Raw genomic sequence first — 15,010 nt, 5'->3', positions numbered from 1 at the left:
TCAAGACAGCATGGTATTGGCACAAAAACAGACACATAGACCAATGGAATAGAAGACAGACTCCAGAATTGGACCCACAAAAGTATGGCCAACTAATCTTTGACAAAGCAGGAAAGAATATCCAAGGGAAAAAAAACAGTCTCTTTAACAAGTGGTGTGGGAGAACTGGACAGCCACATGCAGAAGAATGAAACTAGACTACTGTCTTACACCATTCACAAAAATAAACTCAAAATGGATGAAGGAGCTGAATGTGAGACAGGAAACCATCAAAACCCTAGAGGAGAGAGCAGGAAAAACCCTCTCTGACCTCAGCTGCGGCAATTTCTTACTCGACACATCTCCAAAGGCAAGAGAATTAAAAGCAAAAGTGAACTATTGGGACCTCATGAAGATAAAACGCTTCTGCATTGCAAAGGAAACAATCAACAAAACTAAAAGCCAACCAAGAAATGGGAAAAGATATTTGCAAATGACATATTGGACAAAGAGCTAGTATCCAAAATCTATAAAGAGCTCACCAAACTCCACACCCGAAAAACAAATAATCCAGTGAAGAAATGGGCAGAGGACATGAATAGTCACTTCTCTAAAGAAGACATCCTGATGGCCAACAGGCACATGAAAAGACGCTCAATGTCACTCCTCATCAGGGAAATGCAAATATAAACCACACTGAGATACCACGTCACCCCAATCAGAGTGGCTAAAATGAACACATCAGGAGACTATAGATGCTGGAGAGGATGTGGAGAAACGGGAACCCTCTTGCACTGTTGGTGAGATTGCAAACTGATGCAGCCACTCTAGAAAGCAGTGTGGAAGTTCCTCAAAAAATTAAAAATAGATCTACCCTATGACCCAGCAATAGCACTGCTAGGAATTTACCCAAGGGATACAGGAGTGCTGATGCATAGGGGCACTTGTACCCCAATGTTTACAGCAGCACTTTCAACAATAGTCAAATTATGGAAAGAGCCTAAATGTCCACCAAAGAAAATGTGGTTTATATATACACAATGGAATACTACTTGGCAACGAGAAAAAATGAAATATGGCCCTTTGTAGCAACATGGATGGAACTAGAGAGTGTTAGGCTAAGTGAAGTAAGTCATACAGAGAAAGATACCATATGTTTTCACTCCTATGTGGATCCTGAGAAACTTAACAGAAGACCATGGGGGAGGGGAAGGGGAAAAGGTTATAGAGAGGGAAGGAGGCAAACCATCAGAGACTCTTAAGAACTTAGAATAAACTGAGGGTTTTGGGGGGTAGAAGGGAGGTGAAAGTGGTTGATGAGCACTGAGGAGGGCACCTTTTGGGATGAGCACTGGGTGTTGTATGGAAACCAATGTGACAATAAATTTCATATTTAAAAAAAAACGACTCTTTGGCTGATTATTAGTCTGTCTCCTCCTTCAGCTCTTATCAAAAAAAATTGTGGGGTGCCTAGGTGGCTCAGTCCGTTAAGCATCCGAGTTTGGTTCAGGTCATGAACTCACTGCTGGTGAGTTTGAGCCCCACATCGGGTTCTGTGCTGACAGCTCACAGCTTGGAGCCTGATTTGGATTCTGTGTCTGTCTCTCTTCCCCTCCCCTGCCCAAGCTCTGTCTCTGTCTCAATCTCTTTCAAATATAAATAAGCATTTAAAAAATTTTTTTAAATTTGTTAAGAATGTAGAATTCATATGTTTTTTATCATAATAAAAACAAAAGGATATATGGTCTGAAGTATTCTCAAAACAAAAAGTCAGCTTTATCTTCATCCTCCATCAACCTCAGTTCAGAAGCTCTAGACAGCCCTGGGTTGTCCTCAGGACATCATTTTCTCAGATGTCTAATTCTTCTTCTGAGCATAATAAAAACCATTGATTTTATAATTCATACTCACCACCCACACAAGTCAGAGTGAGGTATAAGACACCTGTAGTGCCCAAGGTTTCCAAGCACAGAGGCTCAATTCAGCTTTTATATGTGTGGTAGGTTGAAAAACTGTCCACAAGACTTCCCACCCCCCTTCTGTAGTCCCAGCCTTGAGATGTGACTGCAGTACCTGCCATTGGGAGATGGTGTCCATTTCCTTAATAGGGTCAACTCCATGACTTGATTTGGCTGATACATGTAGTGGATATGATGTGCTCACTTGAACCTTCTGCTTCCTAGGCCCCTACCATGACCATATGAAAAAACCTGCACTGGACCTCTGATGGCACTGGCCATCCTGGACCAGCCAGCCCTCCAGCTGACTTGGTAACTGACTGAAAATATGTGACTCCAGCTGACATCAGTGTGGCCCAAATCAACTGAGCCCAGCCCAAACTGTTGACCCACAGAACCACGAACCTAAAAAGTAGTGGTGTTTTAAGCCACTATGTTTTGGGAAGCTTTGATACACTGCAAAAATTAACAGGTAAAATATGTACCCCCAATTCTCATTATCTCACAGTTGCTCTTCTGAATCAAACCCTCCCCAAAACCTTCCCTAGGTGGATGGCATGCAACTCCTTCTCAAATACTATTTACATGATGTTTTTTAAAAACAATTTTAAAATAAAGGAGAGGCCTGTTGTCAGGATGACTGGGCATTACTCAATTCAGCCTTGGGTGGACTTTTCAATTGGGTCAGACAGCAGCTGCATTCTTGGCTCACCCCAGAGTGCAGAGGTTAGTCTCCTCCCTGTTTTTGCCCCAAAGGTCTTGGAAACATGTAAGTCTTCCCTTGTGTTCAGGGGGACTAGAGTTCACACATCCTTTTTCATCCTGGGTCCCTTTCCCTTATCAGTGCCTCCTCTGATCAGCACTGCTCACTCTACAGCCCTACCGAGGAAACCAAAATGCAGAGGGCTGTTGAGTGTTTCTCTGACATTCCCCTGCACACCTTGTCAATATCACAGCTTTGCTTAATTTCCCATGTGAATTTTTCTCTACTTGAGTGAGCTCCACAGAGTTTCCTTTGCACCTTCTTCAAGTACAAGAATCCTCTCCCCACATGTGGTATACATCTCTGCTTATGCCTTCACAGCACCCACTTCTCCTGCCTCTACCAATAGCACTGACACTTTCCAAGGAAACAACTTTCTCCTCCCTTTCCAGAGATGTGGGTTGAATGTAGTCCTTTCAACCCTTGACGCCAGAGGTAGGCACATGACCCAGCTTTGGCCAATCAGAGCATGCCTGCTCCTGGCCAGCGATTGATTCTTATTGGGGCACATGACTCCACCAGCTCCTGTCAAATTCAAGTCTAAGACTTACGTGGAGACTGCCATGAGAACAACCACCTTTTCACTGGGAATGCTGATAACACAAATTAGAAAAGAACTACTGTGCAGGCAATGTGTCACTATGAGGAGAAATCCTCCCCCGAAATGAAGCAACAGACAATGACAATGTTAACGATGTAATTTGAGTGTTTGGAGTAACCAGCCCTGCCTAAAGAAAGCTACCATGGAACGTTTGACTTGGTTGTTCTTTTTTGTTTAAACCAGACTGAACTAAGTTACTGTTGCTTGCAAAGATGTTCTACCATATCCACATTCTTCCCTTTATACAAATTAGAACTTACTGCTGTTAAATGGAAAGCAGGAGAATACATATGAGGTTGAAGAATGGGTAACCTACTCTGCGGTGATCTCTAGCTGCCCGTTTTCTTTCCCTACACACCTTGGCTTTCACTGGAAGGAGTTGGGGCTTGTAGCAGTTTTAAAACAGAGTCACACAGTCTTTGATCCTCCTCCCATTGAGGCCTGGGTCTCAGTGCCCAGCACTTGCCCTCAAATCTGGTCAGGCTTGTGACTGCTGAAAACAATCAGGTCAATGGCATTGATGTCATGCGTCCCCCAGGCTGGGTCCACATCTACCTTGTTTTCTGGCATCAGCACTCTCAGAGCCACAAGCCACCACTTACAAGTCCAAATCCCAAAGCAGTCACTTTGGGGCCTCAACACATAGGTACCTGGTTGGCAGTAACACCTCAGCAGCCACCAGCCCTCCAGGCCCATGCACCAGGCATGACAGAGAGAGACTAGCTTGGAGGAAGATATCCCTGCCTGTCTCTTCCAGCTGCTACCAGCCCACTCACCCACTGCCATTCAAGATGATCCCCTGAGGCCTGCACATGCAGGTCTTTTATGAATCCCTGACCTGAATGATCCAAAGCATAAGAAATGATGGTTGTTTCCTGCTACTGAGTCTTGGCATTGCTTGTGACATGGCCATTGACACCTGGGGCCAGACCTCTCCAATCCCAGCCTTACCTCACAACATCCACCGATGCAGCCCCTGACTTGAAGAAATCAGTGGAGTCTTCCACCTCTAGGACACTGGGGAGAATCCGTTTCCAGGCACTCTGAAAAACAGGCATGGTGAGAACAGGGCTCCCTGGGGAACCGGGGGCATGTGTCTTCTGGGTGAGAGCAGCCCCTGCTGTGGGCTTGCCCCACCTGCTGCCAGGCTGGGCTCTGTCCACTCCACAGTGCTGCTGCTCCCAGGCTCCTGGGGTGACTGTGCCCTTGGGGAAGTAGGAGCCCAGGGAGTTCAGCTGTCCTCAGCTCCTTTGGGATCCCTACACCATTTCAGTGCAGCAGGAAGAGTATACATGCAGAGCTCAGGGCTTGGCTGTGCACCAGCTGCTCCCCAGCCCCCTTCACACCCAGCCTCACCTTGGTCCTCTCATCCAGGTGAGGTTCCCAGAGTGATCCTGGTGTTTGGGTGTGTTGCAGTGTAGAAAGGAAAGAAAAGTGGGTGGGAGTTCTGAGGGTGAAAACAAGGTACTTTGATGGGGTTCAGGAGGCCTGGGTCTTTTTCTCACAGACAGGCCAGCTGGTTCTGTGCCCATCTGTCCCACGGCCTGCAAAAGTCAGCAGTGTCCACCAGCCAGCCTTGTGGGTGAGTGTGGAAAGGCCAGTGTGAGTGGGCAACACCATCCAGAATTCTAAGAAGGCCGTCCAGTGGATCAGGATGGGACAATTATTCTCTGGGTGAGCTCCCAGTCAGGCCTATGAGGACAGGAGCATCAAGATGCCTCACACTCTGCCTGAGCTTCAGACAGTGTTTGGCTGGTCACTGGGCCAGATGGAAGTGGTCAGGCCCAATTAGGACCTGGCCCAACCTCTCCCTGGCTCCTTCTTTTGTTCTTTGAAAGGTGTCATGGTTTTGCTCTTCCCATCCTCATTGTGACCATCAGCAGCCATGCTAAGCCATTCCCTGTCCCCACTTGACTACTGCCTGTCCTCCACACCTCTGCCTGGGCCCTTGCCTACCAGTGAGGTCCTTCTCTGGACCTCCAGATCATGTTTAAATCCTAAGCATCCTCCAGGACCAACTGCCATGGCCCCTCTTCCCTGAACCCTTCACTGACTGCTCTGCCTGCTCTTCAGACTCAGGTGGCCTAGGGCCACAGGTCACCTGCTGGTATGTGGACACCAGCATGATGCCTATGGGATGCACCGGCCCTCATCAGATGTGTGTGGAACCTCTGAAAGGCAGTGGACCCTAAACCCACACGGCCTGTTCACACCATAGCTTGGCTCCTGACAAGCCATGGAGATGCAGAGAGTCTCTCAGTGCCTCTGTTTCCTCATCTGTGAAAGGATCTGATAATGGCTGATAATTCCTCACACGAGGCAGGCAGAGTACCTGTTGTACAGAAAGACCACAACAATGCAAATTTTGTTCCGTTGCTAGGCTCTCTCCACCAACACCAGAGGCCGACACTGGCATCTCCTCCCCAGCCATTTCTGCTCCACCCCAGTCACCTCCAGACCATGCATTCTGAAAGGGCCAGTCCAGCTAGGACCAACAGGTGTAATAATAATGATGCCAAGGATGACCAAGAGGCCATGTGGCATAGCATTCTAGTGGTGGAGGCCAGGAATTCAGGCCCACCAGCTGGGCTCCATGCCTAGGCCTGTGCTCATCTCTTGTGACCCCACCTTGGGCCTTGGGCTCCTCTGCTGGGAGCTGAAAGTAACAGAAACACCTACTTCATAGTTGTTACAGTAATTAAACACACTACTGTTCCTGAAGTGATTGGAACACTGCTGCACAGTGTACACACTCTGCAAGCATGTGCTTCTTTTGATGACCCTTAGGCTCCCTGCCCACGTTTACTGAGGTCCTTATAGGTGCTGTTAAACTGCCTGTTTCCATGTGTGTCCTCTCCTCTACCACTCACAACACCCATGGATATGCAGTTTATTCAAGTGCATAGATGAAGGACACAGTCACAACAGCGTTTGACTCAGGCCTAGCTCTACACACACACAACCTTACCTCACCCCAAGGGCCACTCAGCTGTAAGCCCCAGAAGGCTAGTTTGTCCAGCTGGCCCTGACTCCAGGGCAAGTACAGGGCTGGGGCCAGAGCAGCTCCTCCAAAATATTTTTGAATGAACAGGCTTCTCTCTCTCTCTCTCTCTCTCTCTCTCTCTCTCTATCTCTCTCTCTCTTTTTACAGACATTCAGAAAGTTCAGCTTTCTACTGAGGAAGTGCTTGGTGCCCTTTGGAGCAGAGTAAGCTTCTCGTGTCCCTTCCCTGCTGGGTCCTGTCTTTAGCACTTGTCATCAACACCCACAGTCACCACTGTGGCTCCCGACTGGCCCATGTCCTCTCATCCAGCCCTCCTTCCCCCAGAATTCTCTCCACTCAGGTCTCAGGTCAAACCCTCCCCTTCTCCTGCCCAAGGAAGCCTTCCCTGGTTATTCCTTCTAAAGTTGTCCCCCAGCCTCCAAGGACCTTGTTCCCATCAACCTGTTATTGGCCTGAAATTATCTGTTCATTTGTTTGGCTGTTCATTGGCTGTTTTCCCCATGGAAAGGGACACTTCATGAGAAGTGCTGGCTTAGCACTCAGCATTTGATAGGAGCTCATATGTATTTATTAAGTCATTGATTACATGGTTGAATGACTGAATGCTTGAAAATTCATCCACAGCCTTCATTCATAAAGGTTAAATACCATCCATACTATGACTTCCAGGGAGAAGGAAGTGGGCAGAGGGAGCAGGAAGGACCAGGAACAAGTCTGGGAGGTGACCACTGACTGGGCTTGCAGTGGAAGGGATTGAGTCTCAGAGAGTGAAGTGCTCTCCTGCATCATCCATGACGGCTGGACTGGAGTCCAGGTCTGCCTGACTATGACACCCGGGCTGGTCACAGTGCAGGAGGCTCCCTCTCAGGGAGATTTTCTGGAAGGTTACACTGCACACATTCTCATCAAAGGGCCATGGATTTGGCACCAACCTTTTCCACCTATTCCAGGGGCTTCTTCATCTGTCCACTCTTGACAGTGAGCCCCTAGAAGAGTCAGACCCAGCTGGCCAAATCCCAGTGTCCCAGTGACAGAGGAAAAGAGCAAGGGGGCATCAGAAAGTCCCAAGACATGATAGAACCAAAAAGGTGCCCAGGGTCAGCACATACATCTACAGAGGGTGTGCACATCCAACTCCAGAGAGTGTGAGTCAAAAAACACAGATGCAGTGCACAACCTGCAAAACCAGACAGAATCCCTGAAGGGGGCTTTTACCCGCACAGTCTCTGCCATGACCAGTTCTGCCTCTGTCAGCTCAAGGACACTGCTGTCTGCTCCGCTGAAGAAGCGTGAGGCTGGGATCATCCTGCCATCCTCCAGCTGGATGTTCTTCACCAGAAGCTGCAAAAAGAAGGCTTCACAGTACCTGTGGTTGTCTGCATGGCAGGGAAGAGAGCAATTCCACAGGGAGCACTGTGCTGGGCTCCCCACACACTTCGTCTCCAACCCTCACCACAAGAAAGGTACAAGATTAATGAGGAGGGACGTTCACAGTGGAGACACTGCTCTTCCAGGAACACAGAGGAAACTGTAGAGCTCACTTCTCCGTCACCCACCCCCCTTCTCACTTCTTTTTAAGTGTAATGATTTTATTATTTCCATAAAAATGCCTACTTATTAGACAAAAGTAATTCAGGCACTACTCAGAAAATGAATCAAGAAAACAACTAGGGGCGCCTGGGTGGCTGTCAGTTAAGCATCCAACTCCAGCTCAGGTCATGATCTTATGATTTGTGAGTTCGGGCCCCACATTGGGCTCTGAGCTGACAGCTTGGAGCCTGGAGCCTGCTTCAGATTCTGTGTCTCCCCCCCCCCTCTCTCTGCCCCTTCCCTACTTGTGCGCTCTCTCTCTTTCTCTCAAAAATAAATAAACATAAAAAAAAGTAAAGTTATCACCCAGTAGCCCAGCTCCTAGAAACCCCATGGAAAGCTCTGGTGAAGATCATCAGATGCCCCCTAGGGGGCAGAGGTGGGAAAAGGAGCAGACGCGGATGTCTGTGTTTGACAAGAGTGGTTTACAAGAATGGTAGGGGCGCCTGGGTGGCTCAGTATGTTACGGGTCCGACTTCAGCTCAGGTCATGATCTCCTGGTTTGTGAGCTGGAGCCCTGTGTCGGGCTCTGTGCTGACAGCTCAGAGCCTGGAGCCTGCTTCGGATTCTGTCTCCTTCTCTCTCTGCCCTCCCCCACTCACACTCTGTCTCTCTCTCTCTCAAAAATAAATAAACGTTAAAAAAAATTTTTAGTTGGGATGAGCACTGGGTGTTGTATGGAAACCAATTTGACAATAAATTATACATAATAAATAAATAAAATAATAAATAAATAAATATTAAAAATTTTTAAAAAAATTATAAGAACGGTACACTCTCTATATGCCCTGACATAACTGAAGCCAGATTCCCTGCTTGGCCTCCACCCTCTTGACTTTTGAAGATATTCTGGAGCTTTCTGTGAGCTAAAGCCCAGCTAGACCCAGCTAAAAGTTCCTGAAAGATACTTCAACCAAGGGTTCCGCCAAGGCTACTTCCTTTGCTTTGCTGTCCCTGTGGACATCACAGAGGGCACAGTTGTTGCCCCCTACCCAGAGCTCCTCCTAGCCCGTGTTCCCATCCTCCAGCTGCTGCGGTATAGGTCATTAGCAATCTAGATGTACCTTCCTCCTCCATGGCTTTTGGCGGATAAGTGCAGCCATGCATAGAGAGGCCCAGGGCTGATGCCTCATTGCCACCTTCCTTCTCCAGGGGCAGCAGAAACCAAGGACTTAGCAATGTGAGTATGCGGGGGCATAATCAGCAGATGCAATTCACACTGCAGTGCCTGGGATCAGACAGAAGATGGCAGACTCCAGAACCCTTATATCTTTGCTTAGCACTGTCCTCTGCCCCAGTCTAGCCCTACATTGTATGGGATTTTCCAAGAGTACTCCCTCAATAAGTCACATGCACAAGAACTCCTGTCTCAGACACTGCTTCAAAGGAACTTGACCCAAGACAGATAGCATCTTTCAACGGCATGTATCCATCATGAATACCTAAAACACCCACTCACTATACATTGCAGACATTAATGGCATCCTCAGGCCCTCCAATGGCGAGACACAGCAAGATAGGCACCCAGAGTGAGCTCGCATCCATCCCCAGCAAAGCTGTTCCACATTCTATCTGGTCTATACACACTGATGCAGCCAATGATTCCATATCCATGAGATTTGTTGAAATCTCCACAGTGTTTGGAGACCCCTGCTTGTACTCCTTCCCTGCCCCCAGTATCTTAAAGTCCAGACCTGCCCAACCACTGTACAGAGGGAGTATTAGCCTGGGCATCAGAGCCAGAATTTTAAGGCTTGAATCCCCACTCTGCCACAAATTAACTTGGTGATGTTGGGAGGGTTATTTAAACCTCTTTGCTTCAGTTTTCTCTGCTGGCAAATGGGTATAATATTAATACATATCTCATATAGTTGTTAGGAAAATCAAATTTAATAGATCTAAATTGTTTTAAAATAGTGCTAAGGCACACAGAAGGCACTGCATAAATAGTAGCTGTTACTCAGAGTCGTGGAGTCTGCTAACATGAGTCAGGGCATGTTGTTTGCCTGGCATGGCTCCAGAGGTTCTCACGATGATGTCCCTGTTCAGAAAGAAGGAAACTGAGGCACAGAGATTCAGTCACCACACCCAGCGGCACCTGGACACTCTGCTGGACTGAAAGGAGGTTGCAAATTCAGGGCTCCCAGCACAGAGCCTCTCCCTGATTCTGATACTCTCACAAGGCACCCAACTCTGGCTGGGGGACCTGGTCACAAAGAGCAAGGGGCCAGCCTTCCCCGAACAGGGAAGTGGGTTGGGTGCAAGCAAGGGGTTTTCCGGGGGTTTTCCTGGAGCCTGCGGTCTCACTTTACCATGTTTTCTCCAGAGTAGCCTGGGGTCTAACTGCCAGGGCTGAGCACCTGGACATGTGTGTGTCGCCTGAAGCCTAAAGTACAGACATGTGACCCATAGCAGAACCATTACCATTCTGTCATCATTCCCGAAAAGGATGAGTCCCGCTTTGGTGACTATCCCCGGCTGATGGGCTCCTGGGATAGGCAAGGCTTCTCCCTCGGGCACCAGGCCTTCAGTGTTTAGTGTTGAGTTGAAGAAAGTCAGCTTCTGTTGAGGACAGGAAAACCAAAAGATGGTAGATGAAAGAGGCCCCCACTGCTGGCATTCCAGGCAAGGTTGAACAGGGCTAAGGGGATGAAAGGGAGCTGGGCATGGCTAGGGGGAGGAGAGAGACAGCTAGGGCAGCCACAACACAAGACTAGTCCTAGGCGACCCCTAGGACTCTGCCTCCAGTAGCACAAACAAGACCTGGAAGAGCCCCAGAGTCCTCAGGGAGCCCTCAAGTTCTATGTGTCCCTAGGATCCTATGTATTGGCCGCTGGCCTCAGACCTCAGGTGGACAGACACTAGGAGAAAATCTGCCCAAGGCATCACAGAGTACCCTGGGGATGCCACTAAGCACTGGTCACATTGCATAGAATCTTGTGGTGATGGGGGGAGCAGAGAGACTCATGGATGGGGTCTGGGGAGTTGGTCAGCAGTCAGGGGTTTGGACAGTCTGAGGCTTTGTGGAGAACAAGACTGCCCTCTGTGGGGAGCAGATTGTTCCCAATGACGGTCCTGCCAAATCCCCATACCTCTTGAGAGCTTGTGAGTGCCAGGGCTCACCATCTGCAGTATCTGGACTGCCCACTGCCCAAGCCCTAGCCTGAGCATGGTACTCCGCCCCACTGGGACCAAGTCAAGGTCACAGCTGGACTTAGGATCTCTGCAAGCCCATGCGTGAGAGTCAAAATATTTTACAACCAACATAGCTTGAACCCAGAGCTGTTGCAGGGATCCAGAGGCCTTGAGCTGTGCTGGAACTTTATCCTTCAGCCACCAGATGGTGGACGGATCTAATGGTCCTAGGAGAGGGACTGAGGTGACTGGGGGCACTTGGGTGGGTTTGGGGGTCTAGGCAGTGACTCTTTGACAGCCAGTTCAGACATATTTTGATAGTAGGGCACACGAGTGCATCCAACCCAATCTTAGCCAAGTACAAACACACCTGCCCACAGGCCTCTGTCCAGGCGCCTGGCACCTTGTCGTTCCCTCGGATCCAGTTATGAATCGCCTCTGCTGACTGCTCCCAGTTGATCTGTTGGACAGGACATGTGTGCTCAGCCAGTCTCTTCCCCACTCCTTGGCCATCCAGACAACACACCTGTTCTCTCCTTCCCTTCCCCACCACCCTCCAACCTCCCACTTCCCACCCTCCCCAACCTGTCCTGCACCCTGATGAACCCTGACTGAGAGGAGCCCTGGGGAATGAGCTGGGACATCTGGCTTCCTGTTGGGCACTGGTCTGAGTCCCTGAGCTGGAACAGGCCTCTCTCTGGTACCCCAGCTCTGGGTGCTCTCTGACCCCAGACTTTCACTGGTTGTGTAAACTTTAGGAGGATGATTGGGGAAGATAACACTCAGTTAAGGTGGCCAAGGCCTGACACAGACTCCCCAGCAGAGTGCAGGCTCATCCCATAGGCCCCCCAACAGCTTCTCCTCACTTGCAGGGCTCACAAAGACCCCTATGCACCCCATAAGCCCTGATCAGAGGTACAGCCCATAAGCTTCCCCATGCCCAAAGCTGCAGTAGCTCTGAGAAACTGAATTACTTCTCAGATCTCATCTTAGAGACTTCCAGCACTGTGGCTGATGTTTTACACACTGCCCCACCTCAGCTCTTCTCCCTGGAGACCCTGCCTGTCCATTCTTCCTAAAGGGGAACAGAGAACAACCCAGAACACACCCTGTTGCCTGCCTGTCCAGGTGTCACAGGAACTTTGCTCACACTTCTCCTGTGTGGGCTGTTCTCTCTTCAGGCCTTCAACAATTATAGCTTGGCTAGTAAGCCTAAACCCCAGTTTCCCTGGGACACCCTCTGCACCCCAGCACATGCACGGGCAGCCTTTGGGGTGGGCAGGGCTCTGCACTCACCTTGGCTGTTTCCTTCTTCTGAATGCCCTCGTAGGTGGCTCCTTCCTCAGGCTGGGGGAGTCTGGGGGCTTTGCCTTCGGCGATCAGCCTCACAGCCTGCACCTGAGGAGACCAGGTCAGTTGGCATCCCCAGCATTACAACCCTCCCCTCACTCCCAGGCCCTGGGTTCACCATGAACCTGGACTCAGCCCCACACTGACCAGACTTGCCTGGCCCCATGCCAGGTACTCCATGGGTACCCAAGGAATATCCCTGATAGGAATGGGTACAGTTAGTCTGAATCTAATTCCAATCTGAAGGAGGAGTATAAAACCCTGCCATCTCTACCAAACACAGTTTTAGAAGATTATATAGAAGATCTTATACCTTCTGAGAACTTAGATTATATAAACTACAAAGCCCTATACAGATGTAACAAACACAATTCCCATATTTTCATCTAAAACCTTCCCTGTCTGTTAAGGGGAATGGATTCTGAGCCCCATGAGGTGTTTGGAGGTCTGAGATTAAGCAGGAAGCTGTTTTTCTGTGAAGGAAAAGGGGAGATTGTCGAAGAAGGAATCAGGGAAGTGGGCAGGAGAGACAAGGAGCCTAGGTCCATCCTGAGGGGGTCCTGGGGGGACTCCCAGAGATACCCAAACCAAGAAGTGATGAGAATGTCAGAAACATCTAAAGCAGGACTGCCCAGCAGAACGTTCTGGATGAGGGACATGTTCTGTGTCAGAACTGTCCAATACAGTGGCCATCAGCCAGTGTAGTTCCTGTACTGGGGATTTGAAAGGTAGCTATGGGAACTGAGGACCTCAATTTTTAATTAGAATTCAATTTAGTGAATTTAATAGGTGCATGTGACTAGCAGGTGTCATATTGGATGGCACAGCTAGCTCTAAACCACTAAAGTTGTTTCCTGTGGGATATGTCAGATAAGCCCCTTCTCTGTCTCTCCTATCAAATCTCCAGCAAGTCTACTTTGTTCACTATTTTTGTAAGCAGGTGGACTCCATGGGAGGGAATACAAGAGGCATCTTGTTTGACATACATGAAAAATAAAAGATGGCTGACATCTGGGCAGCAGTGAGCACTCTCACATCATTGCTCTGCTTATCGCTACTCCCTGTTCTCCTCTCTGAGATAGCCTCCTCTTTGACTCCTGACTGCTGCTGGAACCAACCAGAAGTTCATGTGTGTCTCTGCCTTTTGGTCAACTCTGGCTGGCTTCCTTTGGCTCCACCACCAGCAGCCACACAGACACACCAGTCCCTAAGGGGTCAGGTCCCATGGGGCCTGCCTGCTGTACCAACCACAATTGTGTCTGACATCAGTCCTTCTTGTCTGTCTTGCTCTGATAACAGAACCCTGTCTCCTGCAGACAACTTAACCTATATGACTACAGTTGGGCTTCTCTGATTTTTCATTCAGGAATTTTGTGAGAAAGAGGGTTTTTCTTCCTTTGGAATCCAGAGGCAAAAGCCTCGAGCCATCAGTGACTACTTTTCCTCTCATTTGAGGGCAGCCCACCTGAAGATGAAGCTCATCAAAGAGAGAAAAGTAGAATCAGAAGGAAGGCAAAGATACAGAATCCTAAGACATGGCTTCTACCTCTGGACTCAGCCATGCTTGGCACCATCCTTGTCTTTTGTCTTCTATATTAAATGAGCCAAAAATGTTCCCTTTGTGGATAAGCTTTCCGAATTGGGTTCAGTCAGTTGTAAGCAAGAGTCTTGCCTAACAACAATACATTGTATGCCCTAATCCTGCCTCTTTGAGAGCTCTCTCCCTCTAGAATCCTGGAAATGGGGAAAGAGCCTAGGGGGCAGGCTGGGCCTGGATACCAGTAAGGGGAGGCCCACATATGGCATGGCCACTTCCCAGCCCTTACCATCCCTTTGATGCCTTCAGGAAAGAGGAAGCGGTTGTATAGAGTGCTCACGGTGTCATCCGGGAGGATCTCACACTCCTTCTGGAGAAGAAGGTCCCCAGTGTCCAGACCGTCATCTGCCCAGAAGATGGTAAAACCCCCTTTCTTGTCTCCATGAATAAGGGTCCTAGGGAGCACAAGTTTTAAAGCCTGAGTCTAGGGGGCAATCCGGGAGCACCTAGCACCTGCTAGGTGTTGTGGTAAAAGCCCTATATGCTTGATGTGACATAATACCCCAACAGGTATCACAGACATTATATGCCCCTTTTACAGATAAGGAAACTAAGGTCTAAGAAGTGAAAAGACATAACCAAGGAGGTCAGGGAGCCTGACCCTGAGGTCGGTGAGCCTGAATCTCAGTCTGGCTACAAACCCCTGCTCTTCCCAGCTCAGATGCCTCCCCTTGCTGATCACCCAGCTAAACTGCACCATCAGTCACATGGTTCCATTTGTCCCTTTAGCACTTACCATGTCAAACCATCTTGTTCAGATGACCTTTTACTCCATCTCTATCCCTTTCCAAGTAGGACGCTGCTGTGTACTGGCAGTGGGTGTGGGTTCAAGCAGGCCTCTGGTCACACTGCCTGGGTTGGTACCCTTGGGCGAGTCCCTTAACCCATTCTGTCCCAGTGACCCTGCCTGCCAGGGTGGGACCACTGATGTGTGTACTTCACAGTTGACTGTAGGAACCCAGAGCACTTAGCAAGGTCTGTCCCTGATTCTCTCTGGCACTCTTGGCACTACTGAGAACATCTCACCAGTCAG

The 15,010-nt window shown here is 49.1% G+C and overlaps 1 protein-coding gene across 1 annotated transcript in view; it reads right to left on the bottom strand.

Moving 5' to 3' along the window:
- The window catches only part of ALDH1L1 (aldehyde dehydrogenase 1 family member L1), a 114,504-nt gene that overhangs the window by 49,758 nt on the left and 49,736 nt on the right, over positions 1 to 15,010 (bottom strand). The window contains exons 4-9 of the mRNA XM_049642255.1: positions 14,207 to 14,372; positions 12,327 to 12,428; positions 11,401 to 11,490; positions 10,320 to 10,457; positions 7,521 to 7,646; positions 4,253 to 4,344 (exon numbers count right to left, since the gene is read on the bottom strand). Of these exons, the coding sequence (XP_049498212.1) occupies positions 4,253 to 4,344; positions 7,521 to 7,646; positions 10,320 to 10,457; positions 11,401 to 11,490; positions 12,327 to 12,428; positions 14,207 to 14,372 (714 nt within the window). The remainder of the gene's footprint in view (positions 1 to 4,252; positions 4,345 to 7,520; positions 7,647 to 10,319; positions 10,458 to 11,400; positions 11,491 to 12,326; positions 12,429 to 14,206; positions 14,373 to 15,010) is intronic.

The sequence above is a fragment of the Panthera uncia genome, chromosome A2 (genome assembly GCF_023721935.1).
Source record: "Panthera uncia isolate 11264 chromosome A2, Puncia_PCG_1.0, whole genome shotgun sequence".
Classification (NCBI taxonomy): Eukaryota; Metazoa; Chordata; class Mammalia; order Carnivora; family Felidae; genus Panthera; species Panthera uncia.
This window is presented reverse-complemented; position numbering and strand designations above follow the sequence as displayed.